The sequence below is a fragment of the Misgurnus anguillicaudatus genome, chromosome 12, assembly GCF_027580225.2.
Source record: "Misgurnus anguillicaudatus chromosome 12, ASM2758022v2, whole genome shotgun sequence".
Taxonomy (NCBI): domain Eukaryota; kingdom Metazoa; phylum Chordata; class Actinopteri; order Cypriniformes; family Cobitidae; genus Misgurnus; species Misgurnus anguillicaudatus.
The window spans coordinates 17,200,529-17,226,697 of record NC_073348.2 but is presented as its reverse complement, the minus strand read 5'-3'; the positions used below and the strand labels follow the sequence as shown (position 1 = coordinate 17,226,697).

The 26,169-nt window shown below is 38.7% G+C and overlaps 1 protein-coding gene across 2 annotated transcripts; it reads left to right on the top strand.

Annotated features, from left to right (window-relative positions):
* Nucleotides 1-9: 9 nt before the first annotated feature.
* Nucleotides 10-26,169, top strand: mrrf (mitochondrial ribosome recycling factor). Of its 2 annotated transcripts, XM_055209029.2 has the most exons (8): nt 26-149; nt 5,824-5,878; nt 5,983-6,153; nt 6,453-6,605; nt 16,420-16,538; nt 19,786-19,877; nt 23,682-23,841; nt 25,648-26,169. In XM_055209029.2, the coding sequence occupies exons 3-8, from the start codon at nt 5,985-5,987 to the stop codon at nt 25,723-25,725; spliced, it is 771 nt and encodes a 256-aa protein (XP_055065004.1). In that variant the 5' UTR covers nt 26-149; nt 5,824-5,878; nt 5,983-5,984; the 3' UTR covers nt 25,726-26,169. The 2 variants fall into 2 exon arrangements, with proteins under 2 accessions (XP_055065003.1, XP_055065004.1); XM_055209028.2 differs by lacking the exon at nt 5,824-5,878 and having other exon boundaries at nt 10-149.

Below are 26,169 nucleotides of genomic sequence, written 5' to 3'. Positions count from 1 at the left end.
AACATCAACAAAGGCGCCCCAGAGTGACGTTCCCAGCCTGTTATGATGACGTAGCACGCTACAACGTGATCATGACATGTGTCCTTGGGCTGCGTGTGTGAGAGACTGCAATACATACCTGCTAAAATACACTTTTCTACATGAATAAAGTAAGTATCTGGATTTAAATGTGTACGGTTATATTGGACAGTGTTTTATATTTATTTTTTATTCACTGCATTGTCAGTTTTTGTTTGTTTTGTGGCGAATTATTGATTATGTTGTCTAGCATGTATGGTGCTGATTTCAGTTCAGTGGCAAAACCTGTTTCTTTAACATGACAGTTGCTTGGAATACATTTGTCGTGTATGCTTATAGACTGTTTGTCTATGCTGAAAAATATCATAGAGACTGAGTATTCCTTTAGTTTGTATATTTTATGTGTAATGCTTGGCAACCTTATTTACATTAACTGTAAAGGATGACTCACGTGTTAACATAACAACTTATTTTAACCACCGTTTGAAGCATTAGCTAGAGATTTAAATGCAAAATGAATAAATCCTCTGGGTATACACAGAAGGATTAAAAGTAAATCTGAATAGTTAAAATTACAAACATTTATAAAATTAATTTTAACATGAAGATATTTCTGCCACTAGCGTCAACTAGCAGAAAAGCAGATTTAACCAGAAGAGTTTGTAAGGATGGTTGCTAAGGCGTTGCTAAGGTAGCCTGGCTTGTTGCTTGGATGTTTGTAAGGTCTTGTTTGGTTGCCCACTTGTTCTGCTTAGCTACAATGTGTTGCTATAGTATATTATTGGTTGGTAATATGACTAATAGGATGTAATTATTATACCACTTGCAACAAAGGCTGTGTCCAAATTAATACCCTCACTTGCATTCTTGGTCAGTAAAGACAGTCTTGCGCACTATGGGCTCTGTCATACACCCAGCGCAATGCGCGCGGCGCAAGTGTCTTTTGCTAGTTTTCAACCCGACGCAATGATCATTTTCACGTTTAGCGCCACGTTGTTTAAATTCCAAATGTATTTGCGCCCAATTTTGCGCCCATGGGCGTTCTGGTCTGAAAACGAGGTGTGTTCAGGCGCATTGTTGGCACGTTGCTATTTTGAGGCAACTAAAATAGACTACCATTGACCAACAAAAACCTGGTCTAAAGTCAATGCCGCATTATGTTTTTTGTTATTTAAAGAGTGCTTTAGTATTTAGTATGCGCCTATAAACGGGATGACAATGCGGGTTTGCTTATCACATACATGAATGCGCAGCAGCACAAAAACGCTTTTAAATATGAAAGATTAAAGGATTGAATTGGGGTCTTCTTCCTCCGCTTAGTTTTTCAGTTTACAAAGTCCGTCATCTAAATAGGGATTAGACATAGCGCTAGCGCAACTGGCTTTTAAAGGGGATGAGAGATAAGACTCTCATTGGTTTATTGCATGTTACGCCCAAAACACACCCATTACTCATTAGGAGAATATGAACAACCCTTTTCGACCATGCGCTCATCACACAAATCATATTTCCAGTAGTTAAATTATCAAAAGTGGCCACCCCCATTTAGACTATGCGCCATGTGATTTAGACAATGCGCTTAGATAGTTAAAATAGGGCCCTAAGTCTTAAAGTCACAAGACTTTTTTAAGATGTAAAATAACTCTTTGGTGTCCCCAGAGTACGTATGTGAACTTGTGAAGTGTATGCATTTTTAAATTTACACTTTGTAGGTGTGAGCAAAGATGTGCTGTTTTTGGGTGTGTCCTTATAAATGTAAATGAGCTGATCTCTGCACTAAATGGCAGTCCTGTGGTTGGATAGTGCAGATTATAGCACTTAAACATGGAAAAGTCAGATTCCATGTTTTGATCTCTATTAAAAGTCATTTACAAAAAATTGAATTATTTCAGCTTTTTCCTCAAAATTTGGTGTTTTTGAAGAAACCGCCCCATATTTGAGAGGTGATAAAAAAGAGAACTAATGATGGTAAGATGAAAAGTTATTTTTTTAAAGCAGAGGGTCTGTTCTTTCATTTGATATATTGTATGTTTATATATTTTAAGAAGAACATTTTCTGCAAGGCATTAAACTTTTGTGAAAATCATGAAAAATGCTGGCATTGGCTGGCAACTTAAAAAAAAAAGCTGGCAGGAAAAGAGTTAATAAAGCTACATGTTCAAAATTAAGATTTTTTTACAGGTGTAAAGAATTCTGCCTTGAAAGTTTTAGATGTAGATAATAATCTTTAAGTTCAGCAAATGTTAATTTTAGAGTGTTTAAAACTTTATTTTAAGTAGCCTAAATTAAAAAACTAATACGTTTTGGTGCAAATTGCTGCCACTACCTGGTTTGACATTTTACACTTGCTAAGTGTGTCCCATCGGCTGAATAATTCAACATGCACGCTTGGGATCTTCACGACCACTAGAACACTTACAGCAAAATACAGGAAATATGTCATGTAAGTAGTCAAGTGCAAAGACCACAAGTGTGGGTAGTTGGACGCAGCCAGACTCATGCCTTCTTGAACACTTGCAAGCTCATGCCAGGGTTGCTGTGTCAGACTGAGCTGTATTTTGGCCACACTGTTTACACTCAACCTATAATGATGATTTTGGATAATGTGTTAGCATGATGAATTCAGAAGCCTTATGCACAACGTAATTTTCGAGCCAGCCTCTTCTATGCACTGCCCTGGTATAATGCATTTCCCAATGCATCATAAAATCCAACCTCAGGTTGGTTTACATTACACAACCAGCGCCGATATGCAACACGGTCTTAGTTTTTACAGTAAGGACTTTAACAGTTCTCACTGTAAACATTTCTTTCAAGCGGTGAGCTCACTTAAGAGGGTTTGCCAACCACTTTTATTCCCAGCGGTATAAATCAAACTGCAGCGCATTGAAATGCGCAGACCACCTGTGCAACGGTTTTTCTGCTTGACTTCCCCACAAAAACCCACCTTTACCTCCCCTCCATCCACACCCTGTGGACAAAAACACCTGCGTTGGACAACTCCCCTCTCCCAAGAACAACATGAAGAGTCACGCTTTATATTTTGATCTGCGTTTAACCGTAACAGCTGCGGCCTCCATTGAACATGCATCATCGAGGCCTGATAAAAATCACAGCTCGTGCGCGTTTCGGGGATTTTTTTTGCAGCGGCTGCTGGCAGACCCGTGCCGTTCAGTTATCTCTATCACGGTAGAGCACGGCAACTGTAATAATACGAAGGCCAAACTTGTTTCTCTTGCCGTCGTTTGAGGAACAACAAGCAGGCCTGTATTTTGACTAGACGGATACCTCACACCTAGACGTAACAATGAAGCAATGACAGGCGAGCGAGAAGCCCGTGAGCTACTGTAGGTTATTTCAGAACACCTGCAGACAAGCGCTGTGCTCCACATCTTTCGCTGATAAACAACAACAAAACCACAACCCAAAAAAATAGCAAAAAGAAAAATTATGGGTTTATATATTGTTTTTTTACTTCTATGTTCTGAAATTCTAGACGTGCAGATCAAACAAATTGCAATTATGTTGTTATTGTCCCCAAATTTAAAATAAACACACACTATGAGTTCTGATGCCCCGTTTGCAGGATTTAATCTGTCATGATCATTGACTGTTTTTTAAACAATCTGCCAATGTCCAATAGTAAAAAATACATTTATCTTTCGAATTTTAAGTCATCTTGAGGCCCCTTTGGAAATCTTTTTTTATCATCAGATAAAAAAGCATTTTTTATCATCAGAAGAGTGCGCATGTAAAGTATGTACCTTGCATACACTCACCTAAAGGATTATTAGAAACACCTGTTCAATTTCTCATACATACAATTATCTAATCAACCAATCACATGGCACTTGCTTAAATGCATTTAGGGGTGTGGTCCTGGTAAAGACAATCTCCTGAACTTCAAACTGAATGTCAGAATGGGACAGAAAGGTGATTTAAGCAATTTTGAGCGTGGCATGGTTGTTGGTGTCAGACGGGCCAGTCTGAGTATTTCACAGTCTGCTCAGTTACTGTGATTTTCACGCACAACCATTTCTAGTGTTTACAAAGAATGGTGTGAAAAGGGAAAAACATCCAGTATGTACCAGTCGTGTGGGGAGAAAATGCCGTGTTGATGCTAGAGGTCTGAGTAGAATGGGCCGACTGATTCAAGCTGATAGAAGAGCAACTTTGACTGAAATAACCACTTGTTACAACCGAGGTATGCAGCAAAGCATTCGTGAAGCCACAACACGCACAACCTTGAGGCGGACGGCCTACAACAGCAGAAGACCCCATCGGGTACCACTCATCTCTACTACAAATAGGAAAAAGAGGCTAGAATTTTCACAAGCTCACCAAAATTGGAAAGTTGAAGACTGGAAAAAATGTTGCCTGGTCTGATGAGTCTCGATTTCTGTTGAGACATTCAGATGGTATAGTCAGAATTTGGCGTAAACAGAATGAGAACATGGATCCATCATGCCTTGTTACCACTGTGCAGGCTGGTGGTGGTGGTGTAATGGTGTGGGGGATGTTTATTAGGCCCCTTAGTGCCAATTGGGCATTGTTTAAATGCCACAGCCTACCTGAGCATTGTTTCTGACCATGTCCATCCCTTTATGACCACCATGTACCCATCCTCTGATGGCTACTTCCAGCAGAATAATGCACCATGTCACAAAGCTCGAATCATTTCAAATTGGTTTCTTGAACATGACAATGAGTTCACTGTACTAAAATGGCCCCCACAGTCACCAGATCTCAACCCAATAGAGCATCTTTGGGATGTGGTGAAACGGGAGCTTCGTGCCCTGGATGTGCATCCCACAAATCTCCATCAACTTCAAGATGCTATCCTATCAATATGGGCCAACATTTCTAAAAAATGGTTTCAGCACTTTGTTGAATCAATGCCACGTAGAATTAAGGCAGTTCTGAAGGCAAAAGGGGGTCAAACAGAGTATTAGTATGGTGTTCCTAATAATCCTTTAGGTAAGTGTACATTGTACGTGTAGGTCACAGATGCGCCTACAGGAGAATGTAGTATGTAGACCAAGAAATGAATTGCAGTTTGTTGCATGAGTCGAACATCTGTGTACACATAAATGTCAAAATTTATACTTTGCAAGGCTGTGCGTCTCACCATGCGCAAACGCTTGCATACATGTAAAACAGACTATACTCCAGGCTTACTTTTATAGGCGATCAAAAAATACAGTTTTATTCTGGTTGATGATAAAACAGGCAGGGAAAGAATTTGGAGAGACTTAAGTGTGGGATCTTTCAACCGGGCTAAGCAACCATCTAGAACACTGTAGCGACAACAACTATATAACAAACATGCGAAAAACACTCCTTAGCAACCGCACAGAAAGGCCCTGGCAACCAACCACAAGTGCATATGCCACATATTTTTCTTCATATGGACATTTGTGGTACTTTAGATGGATGGATAGATTATATGGACTTCCCCTCACAGGTGTTTGTACTGGACAATGACAGAGTACAGAATGTATAAACAAAGGGTTGAGGTCATTTGGACTGTTTTGGTAAAATTGGTGCTCCTACAAGAAAAATGTTATGGCTGAGCGGTTGCTCTTTCATTCCTCTGAAGACTTAATGGAATTAAGCAAGTCTATACACAGTTTGGGAGACACGTGTGAGATTCCTCTTTCCCAGAAGACAAATATGAAAAGCCAAAAGTCTACATTTTTTCATTTAATCTCATTGCAGACTGTACGTAAAAGTGAAACCATTTAAAATATTAAACAGATCTGATTTGTGTTTTCTCTTTCCTATGTGTCTGGTTCTCTTGTACAGGCTTTTTTAGATTTTTGAGTCACCCCCTGGTGGTGGTAACACTGAATCACAACAGGTGAACATTTGAATATTGTGCTTTTCCTCCGGTTTATCCACAGAGTATCACTTGGATCACAAAGTTAAATCTCTCTATTAAATAGTTTTCTCTCTATTTTTCAGACATGGCATTGAGTCACCTGAACCTCCTGCGGCCAGTTATGTGCAGACTTCTGCCTGCCGTCGTGAGGACCCCCTTTGTGGCCCACAAAGCAGTCCCATCCACGCCCCCTGCAAGCCGTGCTGTGATTCTACCGAATTATGTTCGCCATTACGCCACAAAGAAGAGTAAAGGCAAGCACCACGGCTAATTTTCCTTCACATAGCCACAACAAAGGACTTCTATCATAGGGGTGGGATGGATATTATATTTGTTTTCTGTAGTAGTGCTTGTTTAGGTTCGCTCAAGTGAGTTTTGAGCCCATATGAAGGGAAAGAAATTCCTGTCTGGCCTTCAAATCCTGCTTTCATTTGTAATTGCTAAGACAATCAGCCAGCATGCTGGTCACAGTCCATCTCCATCCCTCTCCTTTTGAAGCTATCAACGATGAAGACATTAATGTTTCTTCTTTCTTGTTACTTTTTGATGTCAGTGAAGGCAAAAGCACAGACAGGCAAAGTGAACATCAATGCGGCGTTGGTGGAGGATATTATCAGTCTGGAAGAGGTGAAGGAAGATATGACCGCCGTCCTGGCTGCCCTAAAAGATGACTTCAGTCGTAATCTCAGCATTCGCACCTCACCAGGTCAGAAATTTGCAATGCATTTACAGAATAAAAGTTTTTGTGACATAATATATGTGTGTGTAATGTGTATAATAATTATGTGTTTATAAATACACACACATACATGTATAATTTTAAGAAGAAGAAAAAAATTATATAATAAATATTAATATTTATATATATAATATAAATTATATATAAATATAAACATGTATATACACATGCAAATGTTTCTTAATTATGTACATGTGTTTGTGTGTGTGTGTGTGTGTGTGTGTGTGTGTGTGTGTGTGTGTGTGTGTGTGTGTGTGTGTATTTATACATAATTATTATACACAGTACACCCATTTATATTATGCAAACAAATACTTTTATTTTGCAAATGATTAGTCCTGACTAATCGTGAGGCAGCACTAATGCATATACATAATTGCAACTTAAAATAAAATAGTCACTATATTATTTTGATCAAAATGGTGTTGTTGGCAAGTGGATTCAAAATGTTTAATGCAAGCATTAAGTAGAGTAAAATATTTAAAGGCATAATTTACCAAAAAAATTAACTCATTATGTCATTATTTAATCACCCTTGTTTGATGTTTGAACCCTAATGCCCACTTAAAAAGTGTTGTTTTCGGTTTGTGGGAGTAGATGTTGACTACCCCATTCACCATCTGCTCCCATAGTTAACAGAAAGCCCTTCAAGCTTCAAAATGACCCAAAAGTGTTAAACAAATAAATATACTTGAATGTCCTGAAGATATTTACTCCTTTACTTTCTTGTTGTAAATATCGTTGTTGTTTCAGTTGTCACACATTATTTTAAAGTAAACAACTTAAAATTGCCTAAACAACTGTTCCAAAGCCCAAATATACTTCGCAAGCATATTCTCACAGTTGAATGCACAGCCATGCAAAGTATACTCCATTTGATTTGAACAAGTACAAAGGCGTCGATGTATGCGAATTGGAACAAATTATAATACCTCTCCTGGTCAACATACTCCTGTATGAACATGTGCTGTCCAATCAAATGCTCTCTAGACACTGAAGCTTCATGCCTCCTATATTGAGTGGAATCTCTGCCTGAAATCACAAGCGTCCACATTTGTTTTTGAGGATCAAGTAGTATAATGACATATTATTTAGAAAACGTGATGTTTGAATTGAAAACGTAATAAATTAAAACTAAAATTAAAATATTTAAAGTTCTTTTATGTCAGCAAAACTTAAGAGTTTGGTTCCAAAATGCGATAAACACCATTAAAAAGAAATAGTTACTGCCAAAATCAGTATTGGATCTGGTCAGTATTAAAAAATAAATTATTAATTTTACGCAAAATCCGATATCCGCCGTGTTATTCTGTCATCTTTTCTCCATTTTTTTTCAAACTGTGAAAAACGCCAGTCCTCCTTCTCTGAAGAATACAATAAATCCGCTCAACAAATCACAGCGCACCATTTCATGCATTGTAAACAACAATGGCGGTGCTTTGAATTTACACAGAATCCTAGTTTTCCTCATCTACTTTGTACTTCGTGATCAACAAACAAACAAAAACAAAATAAAGATAAAGGTTTGGTTGAAAATTGTATATCGTCTGTAATGTGTTCCCCAGTTCAGTCTTACGTGCCACCCCTCCCAATATGTTTTTGATGTGGCCCTATGTACGGTTTCAGCAACATAAACAAATGTCTTTCGTGGAACACACGTAATGTCCTGTAAACTCCGCAAAAAATCAATAACAAAGTCCTTTTAGAGTCATTCATTTCTGATAACAGGCAAAATAAACAACAAGTAGATTACCTTAATCATAGATAGAGCGTAAAATGTCATGGATTTATTGCATTTTGTGGAAAAAATAATCAGTTTTTATAATAAATCTTTGAAAATGTAATTATGGATTTGAAATTTTAATGTTATTATAATCTAAAGGTGCTATGTGAAAGTTTGTAACCGGAAATAGTGAGTTTTATCTAGTCACTTTCTTGGTACAGAAAAAATTTATTTATTGCGTTTTAATTAGTCAAAATGGATTTATTGCGTTTTGGAACCAAACTCTTCAAATTTTCCTTAATAATTGCTCGGCCCTATATACTGCTCCAAAAATGCATTTACCATTTTTGACATCAAACCTGCTTCAGCATGTCTTGATGTCTTGCATTGAATTAAAAGGAACTTAATAATGTTGAGTGAGTTTGCATGAGGCTAGAGAGGTGTTGTGTTTTGTTACCTCGTTCATCCACATTTGCACTTGTTCTGCACATGACCATTGTTCCACAAGGTGGGGTCACTTAAACTGTTTCTGACCCTACTTCCTTTAAGTACATACAGGTCAACTCTGTTTACTACAGCCCAGTCTCTAAAAACACGGTGGTAGGCCATTTGGGTCTATAATACCTTGAAAAAGCTGTCCATTAGCATAGCATCCCAACATGTCAAACCCTGACTGCTTGGCTGGATAGTGGCTAGCACCATTTTATTTAAAAGTTCAAGGTTTGGCTGGTTAGCATGGCTTTACTGTCCCCTACCTGTAGTTGCTGTATGTACCTTTTCACATCTTTTCCATCGATAGGCCCATGATCTCATGAGCACAGATGGCAGATTTTAAATCCATGGGGTCTTGCGCCAGCAAAGGAAGTGCCATTTAGATGATTGGGGAAGGTAATGGATGGCTTTCTCTAGGTATTATAGACATCGGGTCCAGCTTGGACATCCGGCTCTATCCATGCAATGACTCAGGTCAGTGACGTCTTGCTTTGAGCAATTGATTGAATCATCTGGGTTTTATTAAGTGGTGAGTTTATTATGAAGGACAGGAGAATCACCTTGGCCAAGGAAAAGAGGTTGGGAAGGGATTAATGTGGTGACCCGGTGTCTGGGCACATTGCACAGGGATTAAAGGCTGTCGGTCTGACCGCTGTATAGGATAGCGCATTTGGACTTGGATCTTTGCAGACGTACCTTCTCCTGTTCCAGATGAATCTGCCATCGGAGAACATCGCTTCACTGGCCCATTTGTATTTTGCCAAACACCTCATCTGAAGAAGAGGCCTCGGCTTCCTAAGGATAATTCCTCTAATGTGTTTCCAACAGGGGCCTCAAACCGCCGTCATTGGACTTTTCTTCTGCATGCAAGTGATATTTGCATCACGCCAGCTTCATTTCTGTATACAGAGTAACCTTTAGGTACTTGAATTGGAGAGGGCAACAGGTAGTACCATGACCAGGAAGAGCCCATTTGGCTAATAGCTTCCCTGTTGAAGGTTTTGTTAGTGGAGGAAACAGCAATATGTTTCATGGAAGCGTTAGCAGATGTTAACGCTTCCAGGTAACACACGTATGCATGAACACACAAGCTGAAATGGGTTCCAGGGCCAAACATTTGCACTCCGAGCTCAGACTCAGTCAAACACTGAACTTTTGCTTATGACTGGATAAAGGGTTGGTTGAAAATTGTATATCATCTGTAATGTGATGTCTTGAGATTAGTGTTAATATGTGACCCCTGCTGGCAAATTGAGTTGCGATCAGCACATTTTCACAAATTTGTTATTGTTTTTTCACGTTCTCTATTAAAAAGGCATCAAAACAATTATGATTGTTGGAATCTGACAAAAAAAATGACAGCTACACCTGTTTAAAGTTGATAGCAAAGTCAATTTTGAGAAAAATCTAGTTTTAAGGTTCCAAAACAAAATTACCGCAACTATACCTTAAAGGAGTGTTTCATAGTTCAGTCCTACGTGCCACCCCTCCCAATATGTTTTTGATGTCTTCCTATATACAGTTTCAGCAACATAAACAAACGTCATTTGTGGAACACACGTAATTCCGGTAAACTCCGCAAAGAATCAATAATAAAGTCCTTTTAGAGTGGTTTATTTCTGATAACAGGCGAAATAAACAACAAGTAGATTACCTTAGTTCAAATCATAGCTAAAGCGTATCAAAAACTACACTGAGCTAACGGTACTATGTAAAATGTGTCTTATATAATGTATACAATCTTAACTACAGATCAGCTACCAAACTTCCTTTCAAATAGCGGTAATGCATGATTTACGTCTTCCCACGTCAGGAAATCAAAACATTTGTTATTTTCGACAATATATTTGTTCCAGAATTCAGTTTAGACACCAGTCAAACCATTAAACAAACAGAGACTGGAAGTAAAGTTCCACTCAGACGCGTAATCGTGTCACCGCACGTGCGTCCAATGAAACCGTCCATATAAAACACCTAATTTAACTCATTAGCTTGTTGGTGTATTAATTGGGGAGACATTCTGGGAGAAAGCCGATGAGTTGAATCAGGTGTTTCACATAAGGAGATACCTAAATCATCCTGGGAGTGGTGCCATGTAGGACTGGTTTGGGAAACACTTTACGTCACAATGAAATTTAAATGAAAAACTGTAATTTTTTGGTTATCTGTAAGCTTTAATATTTAAAAAAATCATGTGCCCTCATAATCTTTTATCAAAAACACAAATCTCCTCCCCTCCTCGAAACGATCTCTCTTTACTGTTGATATGGCAGGTAGGCAGGGTAGCAAATAGCAACATGAGTCAACTTCCAACAATTCAATTAATTCTCGATGAACGAATTCAAGTCCAGCCCTACCTTTTTTCATGTAAGAAGCTGTTTCACTCTGATATACCTCACCATGGGGAAAATAAGAAGTCACCACTTCAGTTTCATGGCGAGTTTAAAGTTTGCCACATACCAAGTCAAAACCAAGATCTATAGGAAAAATATGTTAAGCTTTTTCTTTCTTTAATTGTTTGAGTAATATTGCGACAGACAGAATTAAGATCTATTGTAATCCAAGAATCTAATATAATATCGTTTATGTGTCTTATTGCTCTTAATAACTCATTCAACATTAATTTGGACCCTAAATTTATTGCTGTTATTAACTCTTTTAAGTCTTGCACTTTATTTTTTCATTCCTGCATGTTCCTTTTAAAACCAAAACATCCAGACGCAAGTGCTTTGCAACTGTTGTATAATGCCTAATATATAATGAATGTCCTGTATTTCTCCTACAGTAAAAGTGTGCATTAATATGAATTTATTTTTTTATCGATTTTTGTCTTTTTATGCAGCAATGCAGAATCATTTACAGTGGGGAAAATACGTATTTGACACATCAGCATTTTTATCAGTAAAGGGATTTCTAAGTGGGATATTGACACAAAATTTCCACCAGATGTAGCAATCAAGCCAAATATTGAATTCAATACAAAGAAATCAGAACATTTAAGTATACAAGTTGAGTCATAATAAATATAGTGAAATGATACAGGGAATAAGTATTGAACACATGAAGAGAACAAGGTGCAAAATGGCATAGAAAGCCAGGAGATTGCCTGAAATCTGTCAGTATTGAGAGAGATACCCTGCCCCCTATCAGTACTAATTGTTATCAGCTGCTTGTTTCCTAATTGATGGCCTTTAAAGGCTTCTCATTACCCAGGAGGAACACAGGAAAGACTTCATGATGGGTAAAAGCAAAGAACTCTATCAAAATCTTCGTAATCTTATTGTTGAAAAGCATTTTGATGGGAATGGTTATAGGCACATTTCCAGAATGCTGAATGTTCCTGTGAGCACTGTGGGGGCCATTATCCGGAAATGGAAAGAGCATCACTTCACCATAAACTGGCCACGATCAGATGCCCCAGTTAAAATCCCTGTCCGAGGAGTTCAAAGAATAATCAGGAGAGTTCTCCAAGAGCCATAAACCACTCGGGCAGAACTTCAGGAAGACCTTGCATCAGCAGGTACTGTTGCTTCAAAGAAAACTATAAGCAATGCCCTGAACCACCATGGCAACCATGCACGCTCACCATGCAAGACTCCATTGCTGAACAAAAAACATGTTGAGGCTCGGTTAAAGTTTGCAAAATAGCATTTGGAGAAGCCTGTGGATTATTGGGAGACTATAGTATGGTCAGATGAAAGCAAAATATAACTTTTTGGCAGTCATTCTACACACAATGTTTGGAGAAGAAATGGCACTGCCCACCACCCCAAGAACACCAAACCAACAGTTAAGTTTAGGGGTGGAAGCATCATAGTTTGGGGCTGCTTTTCAGCAAGGGGTACTGGCAGATTTCGTATTATTGAAGGCAGGGTGAATGAAGAAATGTACCGGGACATTCTGGGTAAAAATCTGCTGCCATCTACCAGAATGCTGAAAATAAAAATAGGGTGAACAAACACAAGCCCAAGGAAACAGTTTCAAAGAAAGAAAATCAAGTTGCTTAAATGGCCCGGTCAGTCACCTTACCTAAATCCCATAGAAAATCTATGGAGAGAACTGAAGATCAGAGTTCATAAAAGAGGCCCAATGAACCTTCAAGATTTAATGACCCTTTATGTGGAAGAATGGGAAAGAATCACTCTTGAGCAATGCATACAACTGGTCTCTCCATACAAGAGGTGTCTAGAAGCTGTAATCACCAACAAAGGCTTTTCTACAAAGTGTCAATACTTATTCCCTGTGTCATTTCACTTTATTTATTATGACTCAACTTCTATACTTAAATGATCTGATTTCTTTGTATGAACTCAATGTTTAGTTTGATGGCTACATCTGGTGGAAATTTTGTGTCAATAGCCCACTTAGAAATCCCCTTACTGATAAAAATGCTGATGTGTCAAATACTTAATTTCCCCGCCGTATATCAGCATTGTGATGATTTATATAAATGGCAATCTTTCATAGATAATTAAAGCAAAGGAAAGATTTAGGATGGTTCGCCTCTCAGAAAACCTACAAATAAAGATCATTTTAGATGTGTAATTACTATTTGGAGCATTAGGATCGCTAGACGAGGGCTTAATGAACTTATTTTTGTGAAAACCTCAAAATCTATGACATTTTTCCGTTTTTTCACCTGTAGCTCAAAATTACACTGTGCGTATTCCGACTCATTTTGCCTCTATATCGCCATCTCTGTTTAAAGCATAAAACTGCAGGTTACTCTATGCACTTTATTTTTACATGGGTCTTTACGTGAAGTCAAATGACATCAAATCGTATGCAACAGCTCATATTCGAAATAATTTTGAGCTTACCATTGGGATTTGGCACAGTTTTGTTTATTTTTAACCAAAAAAGTCGCACAATTACAGCTTTAAAATGAAATCCACTTACTTAGATTTTTTTTATTTAAAGTAACTGTATTCAAGCAATGTAAATAAAATATATTCTGGTTTTGCTGTATGTGGAGAATGTCTAATTCTTGAGTGTTGTCTCTAAGCAAAAAGGCGCATGCAGGTTCTCTCGTATCTTGAAAGATCAAAGTGCAGAAAAAATGATTCACTCTCTCAGATGTGTGCTGTAAAGTATGATAGGACAGAAGAGGGGAAGTGAGGAAGACATGAGCATTGCTATGTGAGGTAAGGCAGATGAGGGAGGGAGACATGCTGGTGAAACATTCGGATGCTCTTTGTGGAGAGTGAGGGTAGAGGTGAGTTGCTTTTATCCCTCAAAGAGAGAAAGATGTATCGTGAGTCAAGACAGCTGCTTTTTTGCAACATGTCATGCATTAGGAAATGATGCAAAATGCAGGAAAACATTTAGTGAGGCCATCATGTTTTTATCGTAATGTCAGAACAAACTGGCATTCTAGCACATGTTTATTGAGTTGATATCAAATGACTTTCAACAACGACAATAGGTTTGTCAATAAATTAAGATTAAATGGTCATAAGAAAAGTGTAAAAAGAAAATCGAATGAATGAATGAAATGCTGAAATGGATTAATTTAAATGAATCACAAGCATTAAATTAAGATATAACAATAACAATTACACATTTGGCGATGCTTTTATCCAAAGTGACTTACAGTGAATTACAAGCTATACATTTTTTATCAGCATGTTTGCTCTCTGTGGATTCGAACCATGACGTTTTGCGCTGCTGACACAATGATCTACCACTGAACTATATGCCCTGTTCAGTCCGCTTCCATGTTATCCAAACCGAGGCTATGAGGAAAGAAAGTCCAGTGTGTGCTTTAAACATATTGTTTTGTACCGGGATGTTGCATCAAAACATAGAAAATATATCAATTAACAAATTTCCACAGGATAAAATGTCAGAAATTATGGATTGTTAAAATTAGATTGGACCTGGCTATGACCAAATTTTGAGATAAGAGCAGCACAATGTGTACATAAAAATGTTTTGTTATTAGCCTGTTGGCTAATTGCTCATTGTTTAATATTGTAAGCATGCAAGGGACAGTAAGTAGGGTTTACCCCCATCTAGTGGTGAAATTGTATTTTGCATTCAAACGGGGACCCCCTCCCAGAATGTTTTTTGATGTCACCACCTGATGTAACACACCTGATGAACGATTTGATCAAAACGAAGTCACAACCTTGAACTTCGAATTAAAAAATGGAATCGTCGATGCTGCCACGCCCCCGTGTTGCGTCTAACTCCTTTAACTTCGCTAGCTACAGCCAGTGGCAGATGCAGGAGACACCACGCAAGCTGCTCTTTACCAATTACATGGGAAACAAAAAACAGCACGTGCCTCCCGCCTTCAGCTGAACCCAATCAGAACAGAGCATGCGCGCATGCACAGCAGAGTGGCGTCTGTGCCAGGACCGGTCGTTTCTCTTAACTGAGATCCGTTTAAGTTTCAGAACAACTTATTTCAGATGCTTAAGAGTTATGAAAACAGCATTTAAACATGACTTATTGGGGTATATAGTCTCACAATCTCGTCTGACGGCTTTTGGCTGCTTGCTCATTCAGTGCTTTGTTCTTATGTGGTCTGTCTTAGTTGCCTATAGTACCAGATGCAGCTACACTAACATTTTACTCAAATGAATTATCATCCAAATGAACAAAATATTGACAAAAAGAGGTTTTGTTTACCTGGCCTTGTGGAAACTGTCCAAGATCTGTTTGACTGACGATGTAAACTGATCAATAGGGCTGTGACAATAAATCACGTGTCCCATTACAAATACCTGTCTGAAATCCATTCTGAATTCCAAGGCTGTTTTGGTCAGTAAGAGGTCCTTATCAATCTAAAATCATGAGTCTGGGTCGTTTATAACGTGCATTTAAAAAAGCACTCGTTAAACAAAATCATTCAAAATATTCTTTATTATCATGAAAATACCTGAAACAATTCGAAGAACGGCGATATAAATATTTTTCTAGACATTTCCTGGAATAGAGTTTTTTTGTAATGGTACTTCTTCTGTGGCACAATTAGAGTTTTTTGCATGAGAGCGCCCTCTGGCTTTTGGATGTGCCGGGATTTCACCGTAATATATTGAAATTCATTCATTGAGAAAACGCGCATTTGCACAATTAACCGTTACAGCCCTATCAGTTAGTGTGCGTATTGTTCATGTGATTATCAGAGATATGTGAAAACCCATCTAAAGTCTTTTTTTTGTGATTTACTGTTTCTACATAAAATCATCCTCCATACTGTAAAGGACATTCTGTGAAAATATAACCTTGACTAAGTAAGGTCATGTCAAAGATATCAATGTGAAATCAGTGAAAGAATTAAAATATTAAATGCTCCTAATCTTATAAATAGATCATGAGACTTTAGCCTGAATTTCACAGGCAGGGTCACAAATATTACATATGACAATAATAGACCGGTTCAATTAAAAATGTACAGCGCTGCATTCTTCATAGTTTGTTTAGTCATTCCAAACAAAAGCTAATTTTAAATAAATTTTGGTTTCAGTTCTTGGACTAGCGTGTTTCTATTTTGGCCAAACTTTTGATTTTGCAGAACCCCTGTGGTATTAACAAAGGATTGTGTTCCTATGTGTTCAGGTGCATTGGACCACATTACAGTCACCACAAACGATGGCAAGTTTCCCCTCAACCAGCTGGGCCAGATATCCATGAAGTCTCCACAGCTCCTTGTGGTCAACATGACCAGCTTTCCAGAGGTAAGGCACAAGGCCACGCGTCATTTTGTAGAAGAACCTCACACCAGACCGACACTGTTGCACGCAAAGTCAAGCGCACACACACCCAAAACCCTATTTCTGCCGCTGAAACCTGAGTGTGATGGACTCTTTCCAGCCTGAGAATTTCAGAGAAATTGATTGATTGTAGGGGGAAGCCCTTTGTTCTTGGAGAACGATTGAAATGTAGGCCAAGAGTCTGTGGTTAGCTGTCAGAGGCCAGGAAATGACCGCAAAGTGCCCTCTGGAACTCAGACCTGGGTTAATGTGTGATATCTCCATCTCTTTCTTTATGTCTTTCTGTTTTTTCTCTCACATCTCTCCCATCACCACTCTCACACTCTCATATATATGGGTCTTGCTGCCTGATGTTCAGATAAACCTAATGAGATTAATGCGCTCGTCTCATGGCCTATGTCCACTTTATGCCAAAGGCTCTGGTTTCCTTGAGGGTCTGAATCTTGGCTATCTACTTTCTTCATCCATCCTGGGAGCATATCCATATATCCAGAGTTATCTCCAAAATTTTACCCATTTCCTCACCCTCATGTCGTTCCCAACCCGCATGCCAGAAAAGCTGATTATTTAAAGAATTTCCTTTCATATTTTCATGTTTGGGTGAACTATTCCTGTAACTTCCCCTATGGTTAATGACGGCTGGGTCGACACGTGTTCAAGTTATTGATGTAACAATTAACCAATTACAGATGGATTTTCCTAACTATTCATCACTTCTATATTAACTTGATACAAAACAAGACAGTATTTAACAGTATTAACGGGTCAGTTTTCATGCTCTGATAACTATAAGGCCAAATGCAACGGTTTAGGGTGTCAGGAAAACTGGCCATTACCTAACGGGCCCGCAAAAGACAACACAGAGGTGACTGGCCCGGACCGAAAGCAAACAGCTTGGTGATTATTCTAATCCATTACACGCTTTCAAAGGAGAGGCCATTGTTTTCCAGTCATTCATTAAAGGGCCAGAGAAGGTCCGGCCTGGTTGAGAAACACCAGTGGCTGTTGTGTGTTGTGGTGCAGACGGCAGTCATTAGTTTTCCCTCCCCGTGTGCCTGTGTGGGATCCGCGATCATTACAAAAGTGTTTTTTTAGCTCACCGAGCAGACTTTGAACCCTAGCTTTTTAATCACAAGTACGTTTTTGATATACATATTACCCAGAACAGTGCAGGTTTTACCGTAAAACTGGTATGTAATGATGGATGAACATTACACACAGAATGTTGCACACAGAATGGCTGCATGAGTCACCCAGTCAGGCTGTACGTGGAAATGTGGAGTCTATCGGAGATGAATTTAAGATTAGGGGAATGTGCTCATTAACATGCATCTTACAGAAATCTGTACTTAACAGTTCTTGCTTAAGCCCTTTTTTACACACAGATTCTGGAAAATGCACGGATGTGTCCCGGGATCATTTAATTTTGGTCAATTCACACTGCCAGTGATTTTCTGGAATCTGTGCATGCGTTTACATAAAGAGTCTTAAAGGAAAACACCACCGTTTTTCAATATTTTACTTTGTTCTTACCTCAAACCCATCTTTTTTCAATGTGTGCACTTTTAATCTTTGTACAGCACATCGTGAATGTGTTAGCATTTAGCCTAGCCCCATTCATTCAGTCTCCAAACAGGGATGAATTTAGAAGCCACCAAACACTTCCATGTTTTCCCTATTTAAAGACTGTTACATGAGTAGTTACACGAGTAAGTATGGTGGCACAAAATAAAACTTTTGTTTGGAGCCAATAGAATGAATGGGGCTAGGCTAAATGCTAACACATTCACGACGCACTGTACAAAGATTAAAAGTGCACGCATTAAAAAAAGATGGGTATGTATTAATTCATCTAAGTTGAGGTAAGAACATAGTAAAATATTGAAAACTGTGGTGTTTTCCATTAAGTTTGCTTATCTGCATCATCGCAATGAAAAACAGACACCTGCATCATCGCAATGCACCTTTTACATCATGGTTTCCCAAACTGGGGGTTTACGAACCCCTGGTGGTTTAAGGGGAGGTTGCAGGGAGTTTGTGAGTTGATGAGAAATTAATCAATTACAATTAAATCATAAGATGTAAGTAAATCATTTTAAAATTAAAGAATCTAAATAAAACACAAAACACTAACAAATAAGTTAAATTGTATTTGTTTAATCTGAATGTCATGTGCCCATTACACAACATTACAATTTGTAAGAACACAATTAATTAATTAATTAAAGAAAATTACCAGATGAAGGTCCAACACGTAAAGGGGGTAACAGACCAGGCGAGAAGCTGTATTTTCAATGCTTCAACACATTCTAACTGACCCACTGATGTCACATGGACTACTTTGATGATGTTTTTATTACCTTTCTGGACATGGTCAGTATACCGTACGTAGATTTTCAATGAAGGGTAAACAAGCTCTCGAACTAAATATAAAACATCTTAAAATGTGTTTGGAAGATGAACAGAGGTCCTACGAGTTTCAAACGACATGAGGGTGGGTCATTGGTGACATTGTTTTTTATTTTTGAGTGAACTATCCCTTTAAGACATGCATAATAAAGCATTTTTAGTTGTTTCCACGGATCTGTATGAATTGGGATTGTTTTGACAACGTTATCATTTGTACTCAAAAAACGTCTGTTTCTGTATCTTGTGTAAGATAAGAAATGGGCAGAATATGTGGTGTTGTAAGTGCCAGTTTTTCATTCTAAACAAATCCAACATCGTTATCCTTAAAACCTAACTCCCCATGATGTATACATGCTACACTGCCTGCACACAAGTTCAGAGTGTATTCTGAGGCTAATCTGCCCACAGGAGTTGTAATAGGTTATGAGGTGAACAGGCAGAAACCCCCGACACAGGGTCACGGTGGGTCACCGCCCCGCGCTGCAACCTCTCAGCTCCATCCCAAGGGACCCGTTGCTGACAGTGCCCGGCGGCGCTTCCTACATCACGCACTCCAACCGCCCCACCTCCCCAATCCACTGGCCTTCTCTCTGGAGCTCCATCATTGAGAGATGCTGCCTAGCTCCTTTTGGATCAAAGGGGCCTGGGGCCGGGGTACTCCGCCGAGAGGAGAAGGGTGGTCTAGTGAGATATGAGGGTTGTAGAGATACAAAGGGTGTTCGAGGGGTTGCAGCAGGTACCACAAGTCCAGCTGGCTGTCATTAGCTCAGATGTTTATGTGTGTGTGTGTTTGTGTCCTCAGGCTACAGCAGCCGTCACCCGTGCCTTACAAGAGAGCAGCATGGGACTGAATCCGGAGGTTGAGGGCACCATCATCAGGGTGCCTATTCCCAAGTGAGTGTTTTACCGCCCAGGGCCTTAGTCCCTATGACCACTCTCACCTTTCTTTTTAACGTCACTTTCTACACTGCTCTGTTTATTTTCTCCTGAGTTCCCGTCTTTCTATAGCTCACACTATGACTGGCTGTTTCCCTTCCTGTTTGTCTGTGCGGTGCTGATGTCTGTTAAATGTCTTTGTTGTGGCTTATTACTAAGGCAAGCAATAGTATTACCATTGCTTTTACATGGAATTAGAAAAATAAACAAACCCCAAAACCAGATTTTTTTAGAGTTACAGACGGTATATAAGAAGGGGACAGGAAAGTACAGGCTGGAGAGGAGGTACGGGATTGGCAGAGGACCTTGAGCCGGGATTCGAACCCGAAAATGCATCTGCGCCATATGTCGGAGCTACTAACTATGACATTGGCTCTGACAGAGTATTAAGCTTTTAACATGCAACTATATGCAGATCTTTTGAATATGAAAAACATTTTATATTGTTTTTATAAATAATTGGATAGTCAGCATAACAAGTTGGTAACTTATTAAACATAATGTATATTTACATTACAGAATTGACAAAAATATGTCATAGATACTTAGATGTGGGCTCTTTTGACTTAAGCCAATAAGCAACCACAAGACATCCTAGTAACCATACAGCAGTGCACCAAAAACCACTGCGAGCACCAGGGTTCCCACGGGTCCTTGAAATCCTTGAAAGTTTGTGAATTTGGGGGGAAATTTTTGAAAGTATACATACATAGATACAGGTCATTGAAAGTGCTTGAATCTATTTTATGCAAAAAGTTTTCTTGGAAAAAAAATCCATATTATTCCCTGTGTAGTGTAGGATAATATCATAAAAATTCTAGACTTTTTAAAGGCGCAAAAGAGGATGTTTCTGCCGACTGAGAATCCAAAGACCGTTACTGAGTTTTTTAAATAAGCGCATGCGTAAGAACAGCCCCCCTCCTTCACAGCTCATTTCTAGGGAACGCCTTCCAAAAGTCGTGCACGAGTATTTGAACACGAGTGTTTGTTTACCACCGGCATATGCTGTGTCGCGTCAGTGGATTAATTATGTGAAATGATATGATAATAAACACATAAGACGTTAGATCAGTCGACGCTACCTACTCCCATTTCAACTAGCATGTAGCAGACTAGTCACTGCCTTACAACTACAGTACAAGAACAACGTCGATATACCTGAATAACAGTACAACAATAATTATTACACAAAGAAAGAATAATCACTGTTACCTGTAGAGGAGAATTTTTGCGAACTGTGCGTGTGTCTTGTCACCTCTCTGTTCCTTCTTTGCTCTCCCGTGTTTAATTTTTTCTCAAAGAACGACTCTGGTTAGATTACGTTATTCTGACAATTTTCTCCTCTTCTCTGTGACTTAAAAAGTCTTTCTTTTACGTCCTCCATCGGGTTTCTTCTCTTTCATGATGCAAATTCGAGGAGAAAAGCAGGAGCGACGATGAAAACAAACCGAAACTCAAGACGGAGTTTCATGCACTATGCGCATGCGTCACTCGTGTAAAGTTACTGGAGCGTGCACGTCTCTCACAAGGAACGTAATGGCAGTGATTGACAAGCCAGAGGGCCAATGATGATTGCGATGATTGCGTAAACGATTGACTGATGTATTTAAGGCCCTACCTTATGAACAGATGACATATATTAATTGTATTACTTTCAATGCACCTAATAAATAGTCTTTTATCATTTAGTAAAGACAGTTTCAAGTAATATTGTAAACACTTATTAAACAAACTTCCTCTTTTCCACCTTTAAGCACACGTGCTAAACTGTTCGCTTTAAATGCTTATATCCTATGTATGCGAATGTTGATTCATACCAAAATGCTTTTTTGCATAGTTGTCTTTGACACATGAAAACGTCTCGGGTTACGTATGTAACTGTTGTTCCCTGAGAAGGGAACGAGATGCTGCGTCTCCCTTGCCATACTTTCTGCGTCCCTGTAACGCCGTCTTTGGCAATATTTCAGATAACGATATACTTACTGGCTCCCGCTTCACCCTGTCTTCGTCAATACGCCTCACTATTGGTTGAATTTGATACACTCATTCAGACGCACTTACCCCTTGGAGGCGTCCCCAAAGTGTCACCGCAGTGACGCAACGCGAGTTCCCTCTAAAGGGAACTAAGAATATATCTTAAAAGGTAACACGATGTAACCTTGCTCTCCCTTGAAATTTATTCCCACATTTAGTTCTTTAAATTGACGGTATTGGACCTAGAGAGTTCTTGAAAGGTCCTTGAATTTTAAGTTGACTAAGGTGTGGGAACCCTGGAGCAGCCTTTTCGTTTATTTCATCTTCATTTGTGCAATTGGCAGGCACTTTCCACCATGCGACTCACGTGCATTCTAGCTATACATTTTTCTACAACATGTATGTCCCCTGGGTATCGAACCCATGTCCTTTTGTGCAGCTAAGCTGTGCGCTACCTTTTGAGCTACCTTAGCAACCACATAGCAGACTAACATGGTGAATAGAGCTGCAAGACATATTGAAATGACAATATAGCAATATGCATACCGCAATGGTTTGCAGTAATTGAATGGTTAATACTTTAAAATGTTATGTATAGTCAAAGTTTTAGGTGCGGATAGCAGAGTAATGCTTTGTTTTCCCAAAAATAATGGGAAACATGTTTTTTTTGTTATATAATTTTAGTTTTATATATATATATATATATATATATATATATATATATATATATATATATATATATATATATATATATATATATATATATATATATATATATATTTATATATATATATTTATATATTTATATATTTATTATTATTATTATTATTATTATTATTATTATTATTATTATTTATTTTTACAGACTTAAAAGCTTTGTCATTATCGCACTTTATAGCAAGTTATCACGTATTGGATTTTTTTCAATATTATTCAGCCCTAATTGTAAACATTACTTAAGCTTGGCGAAATAATATAAAAATCTTTTTTCTTTTTATCTGTGTTCCTTCTTCTATATCTAAAATGACCATTGTGTTTGTTTTAATGTTTGACAAAGCTTTGTATCGTCATTTTTCACGATCCATTCTCGGTTTACTCTACATAACATAAGAAATCCAGAAACTCCACAGTGGTTTTGAATCTCTGACCTCCGCTGTCTTCTCCTGCCAAGCCAAATAGTCTCGCCGCACAGCTTTCATTCAACGAATCACAAAACTCTTTGATTACGAATCTGCGCGGCAGCTCCAGCAGCAGGTGCTTGTCTGGCAGCTCGCGCGGAGAGGCCGAACGTCTCGTCCGTAATCAGCGCAGCCTCCTCGCATGCATTTGCATTTCTAAAGAGCGCAGGAGGCTTGATTGGCTTGGAATCAGTAATTATGAACATTGTTTGTAGTAAACAGACACTACACTTGGACTGTTTGCAAATGGCTTGCAGCAAAATGCCAATTATAAGATGGAGAAACTTCTACACCTTTCGGAAATTGGATGAGAACAACCGTTCGTTGATTGTCAAACTTTTTTGTTTAGTTTTGTCTAAAACAGAGGTGCTATCCAGCTCGTAGCTGTTTACCTCTTGCAGCCGTGTCATAAACAAATCTGTCAGCTTTGTTATTTTGCAGTAAATAACTTGTCTAGACTGCACTTTACTCTTAACGTAGACGACCGGGTGTGCTTTAAATGACACATACCCAAAAAGCACATACTAAATGAGAGAATCCTGTTATTAATATTATTATGAACTGAAATGAGTCATGTAATAGCTACTTAAACCATATTTTTGAATCCAAGGGTGACTCGAGAACACAGGGAGAATCTGGCGAAACTGGCCAAGCAGTTTGGCAACAAGGCCAAAGAGTCACTGAGGAGAGTCCGCGCCAACGCCGTCAATCAAGTGAAGAAGTCCAAAGAAGGCGTCTCTGAAGACACCATCCGCTTGATAGAAAAACAGGTGATACGGATGATGCCATAGTTTTGCACGTCGATTAGATTTGAAGTTAAAACTTATAGCACACAATAACCTGTATGCTGCAAATCATTTTGAAAGGTGCAGTTTAATTTTACACAAAAGTTAAATATAAAAATGTCTTTTAGTAACATAATATAACATTGTATTTACAAATGATTAAACCAAATAGCGTGTTCATGATATTTGAACATCTTGTCTTATCTTAAATCTGAAAGTAAACGCATTTTCCACGCGGAAGGTCTGCATTCGTTAAAGATAATGTACAGGCAGCCGGTTGTATTACACTGTGGGGGCTTATTTCTGCGATAACATCCTACATTGTCTCTTACATGCATAACAAACCTGCAAATGTCGTGACTGGCCAATCAGAATCAAACATTCCAACGAGCCCTGTAATAAAAACAAATAATCAGTGTAAGTCATTATTTTTTGTTTAAAATTCATGTGCCCCCATAAACTTGAATCAAATGCTGAAAAAATACTTCTGCCCTTTTGTGGCTATCATTTTCTGATGGGCGGAAGCATCCTTTAACTCCGCCCCCTCCAGCTGTCAGTCTGCTGTTAGTTCCATTTCTGAATAGAATACGGACTACCAACACATCCGGGAACTTGACTGTCAATTTCGTTTGTTTTGGGGGAAAACAAACTAGACTTCCCATAGACTTCCATACAAAATAGCGGAACAAAGCAACGTTCGTACACAGCCGGCAGGTGTAAATAACGTTAGAAATCACTCAGATTAAAAATGTCGAGTAATTATCTGTCCACCATGCCTTTAATAGAGCGCGGAAGATACATTAACACATTTAATTTGGTCAATATAAAAACATTCTCCCAGCGTCAAATGTGTGTAACAACGCTACCCAGTGGCCAGAAGTGTCTTACCCGGACATTTACTCGTACCTCATTGAGTCAACAGGGAAGCCAGTGAATGATTTTACTTCGTATTTAAAAATAACTTAGTATTTATATATAATGTCTTTATACTTAGAGTACTGAGTGCACTGTTCCATCCAGCCATACAACTAACTGGCTTAGCGATATTTCCAGCAATCACTGGTTAGCGTTGTTGCACAGGTTTGACGCTGGGAGAGTGAAAGGGGCATGTTCTAAATTGCCAAGACTGGGTCTGTTGATGTATCTTTCGCGCTCTATTGCGGGCATGGTGGACATATAATAACTTGACATGTTTAATCCGAGTGATTTCTTAAGTTGTTTGCGTCTGCCGGCTGTGTGCGAGCGTTGCTTCGTTCCGCTGTTTTGTGTGGAGGTCTGTGGGAGGTCTAGTTTGTTTTCCCCAAAAGTGGGTGTGAACTCGTTCATAGATATTCTATGACGTTCCGCCGGTTGTGCGTATGCCTACTGTTCTATATCCAATCAATTCACAATGCACGCCCACTATTTTCCTCTTGTGATATTCTGTTTCACTAAGAAATGCATCACAACATGGAAGTCGATCACGACTTCTAGTTCTCCGGTACTTAAAGCTTTTGCAAAAACTTATTTTTAGGTCATTACTATAAACGTATGTATAACCAAAACCCATCTACATTTCTCATTCAAAAACTTTGTCTATCAACCAGTGATAGAAAATTGTCTTGGGTAAATTGGTTGAATGTACAAAATCACATATCAGACAAATCACAATGGCATCTTTAAGAAATAAAAACTATATCAATTAATAAAACCATTTGGCCTTTGATTCAGAAAAGTAAGTGCAGCTGGAATAAAATAATTACTGTAAGCTTTCTTTTGATCAGCTTTTTTGTTTATCTCGAATATCTCCAGGTTCAACAAATGGCAGACGGTTACGTGACAGACATTGACAAACAGCTGGCAACTAAAACCAAGGAGTTACTTGGTTGATGACAAAGACAACAACATCGCCTGTTTGTTTCTGTGCTCTGCTTGTGACTCAAACAAAATCCCTCTACTCCAAACAAAAAAACACCTAATGATGGCAGTGATGGAAGCAAGTGCCGAAAGTAGTGTTTGTGCATTTTCCTCACGAGTAAACAAATGTTAGCATGGCACGTCAGGGGCTTTCGCCGCTCCTTGCGTTCACATCTTCAAACAAACAAATGGCGGACAAATGAACTTTTAATGCGATTTGGGTAACTCCTCCTAATCAAAGCGATGCCACAAATGTGGTGTTTATGTAAAAAGCACTGCACTGATTGTAAACTGTGGTTTGTACAGGATGGTGAAAGTCACACAGGGTGGAGAGAAAATGCGCACAACAACATGCATCATTTTTTTGTATTGACTTAAAATAAAATGTGTCAGTTTGTGGTACTGGTGCCGTAGCCA

Coding starts and splice junctions, on each gene's coding strand:
- mrrf (XM_055209028.2), top strand. CDS start 5,985: ATGGCATTGAGTCACCTGAACCTCCTGCGGCCAGTTATGTGCAGACTT. Junction 19,878..23,681: donor ATCAGGGTGCCTATTCCCAA/GTGAGTGTTTTA, acceptor TTTGAATCCAAG/GGTGACTCGAGAACACAGGG. Junction 23,842..25,647: donor TCCGCTTGATAGAAAAACAG/GTGATACGGATG, acceptor GAATATCTCCAG/GTTCAACAAATGGCAGACGG.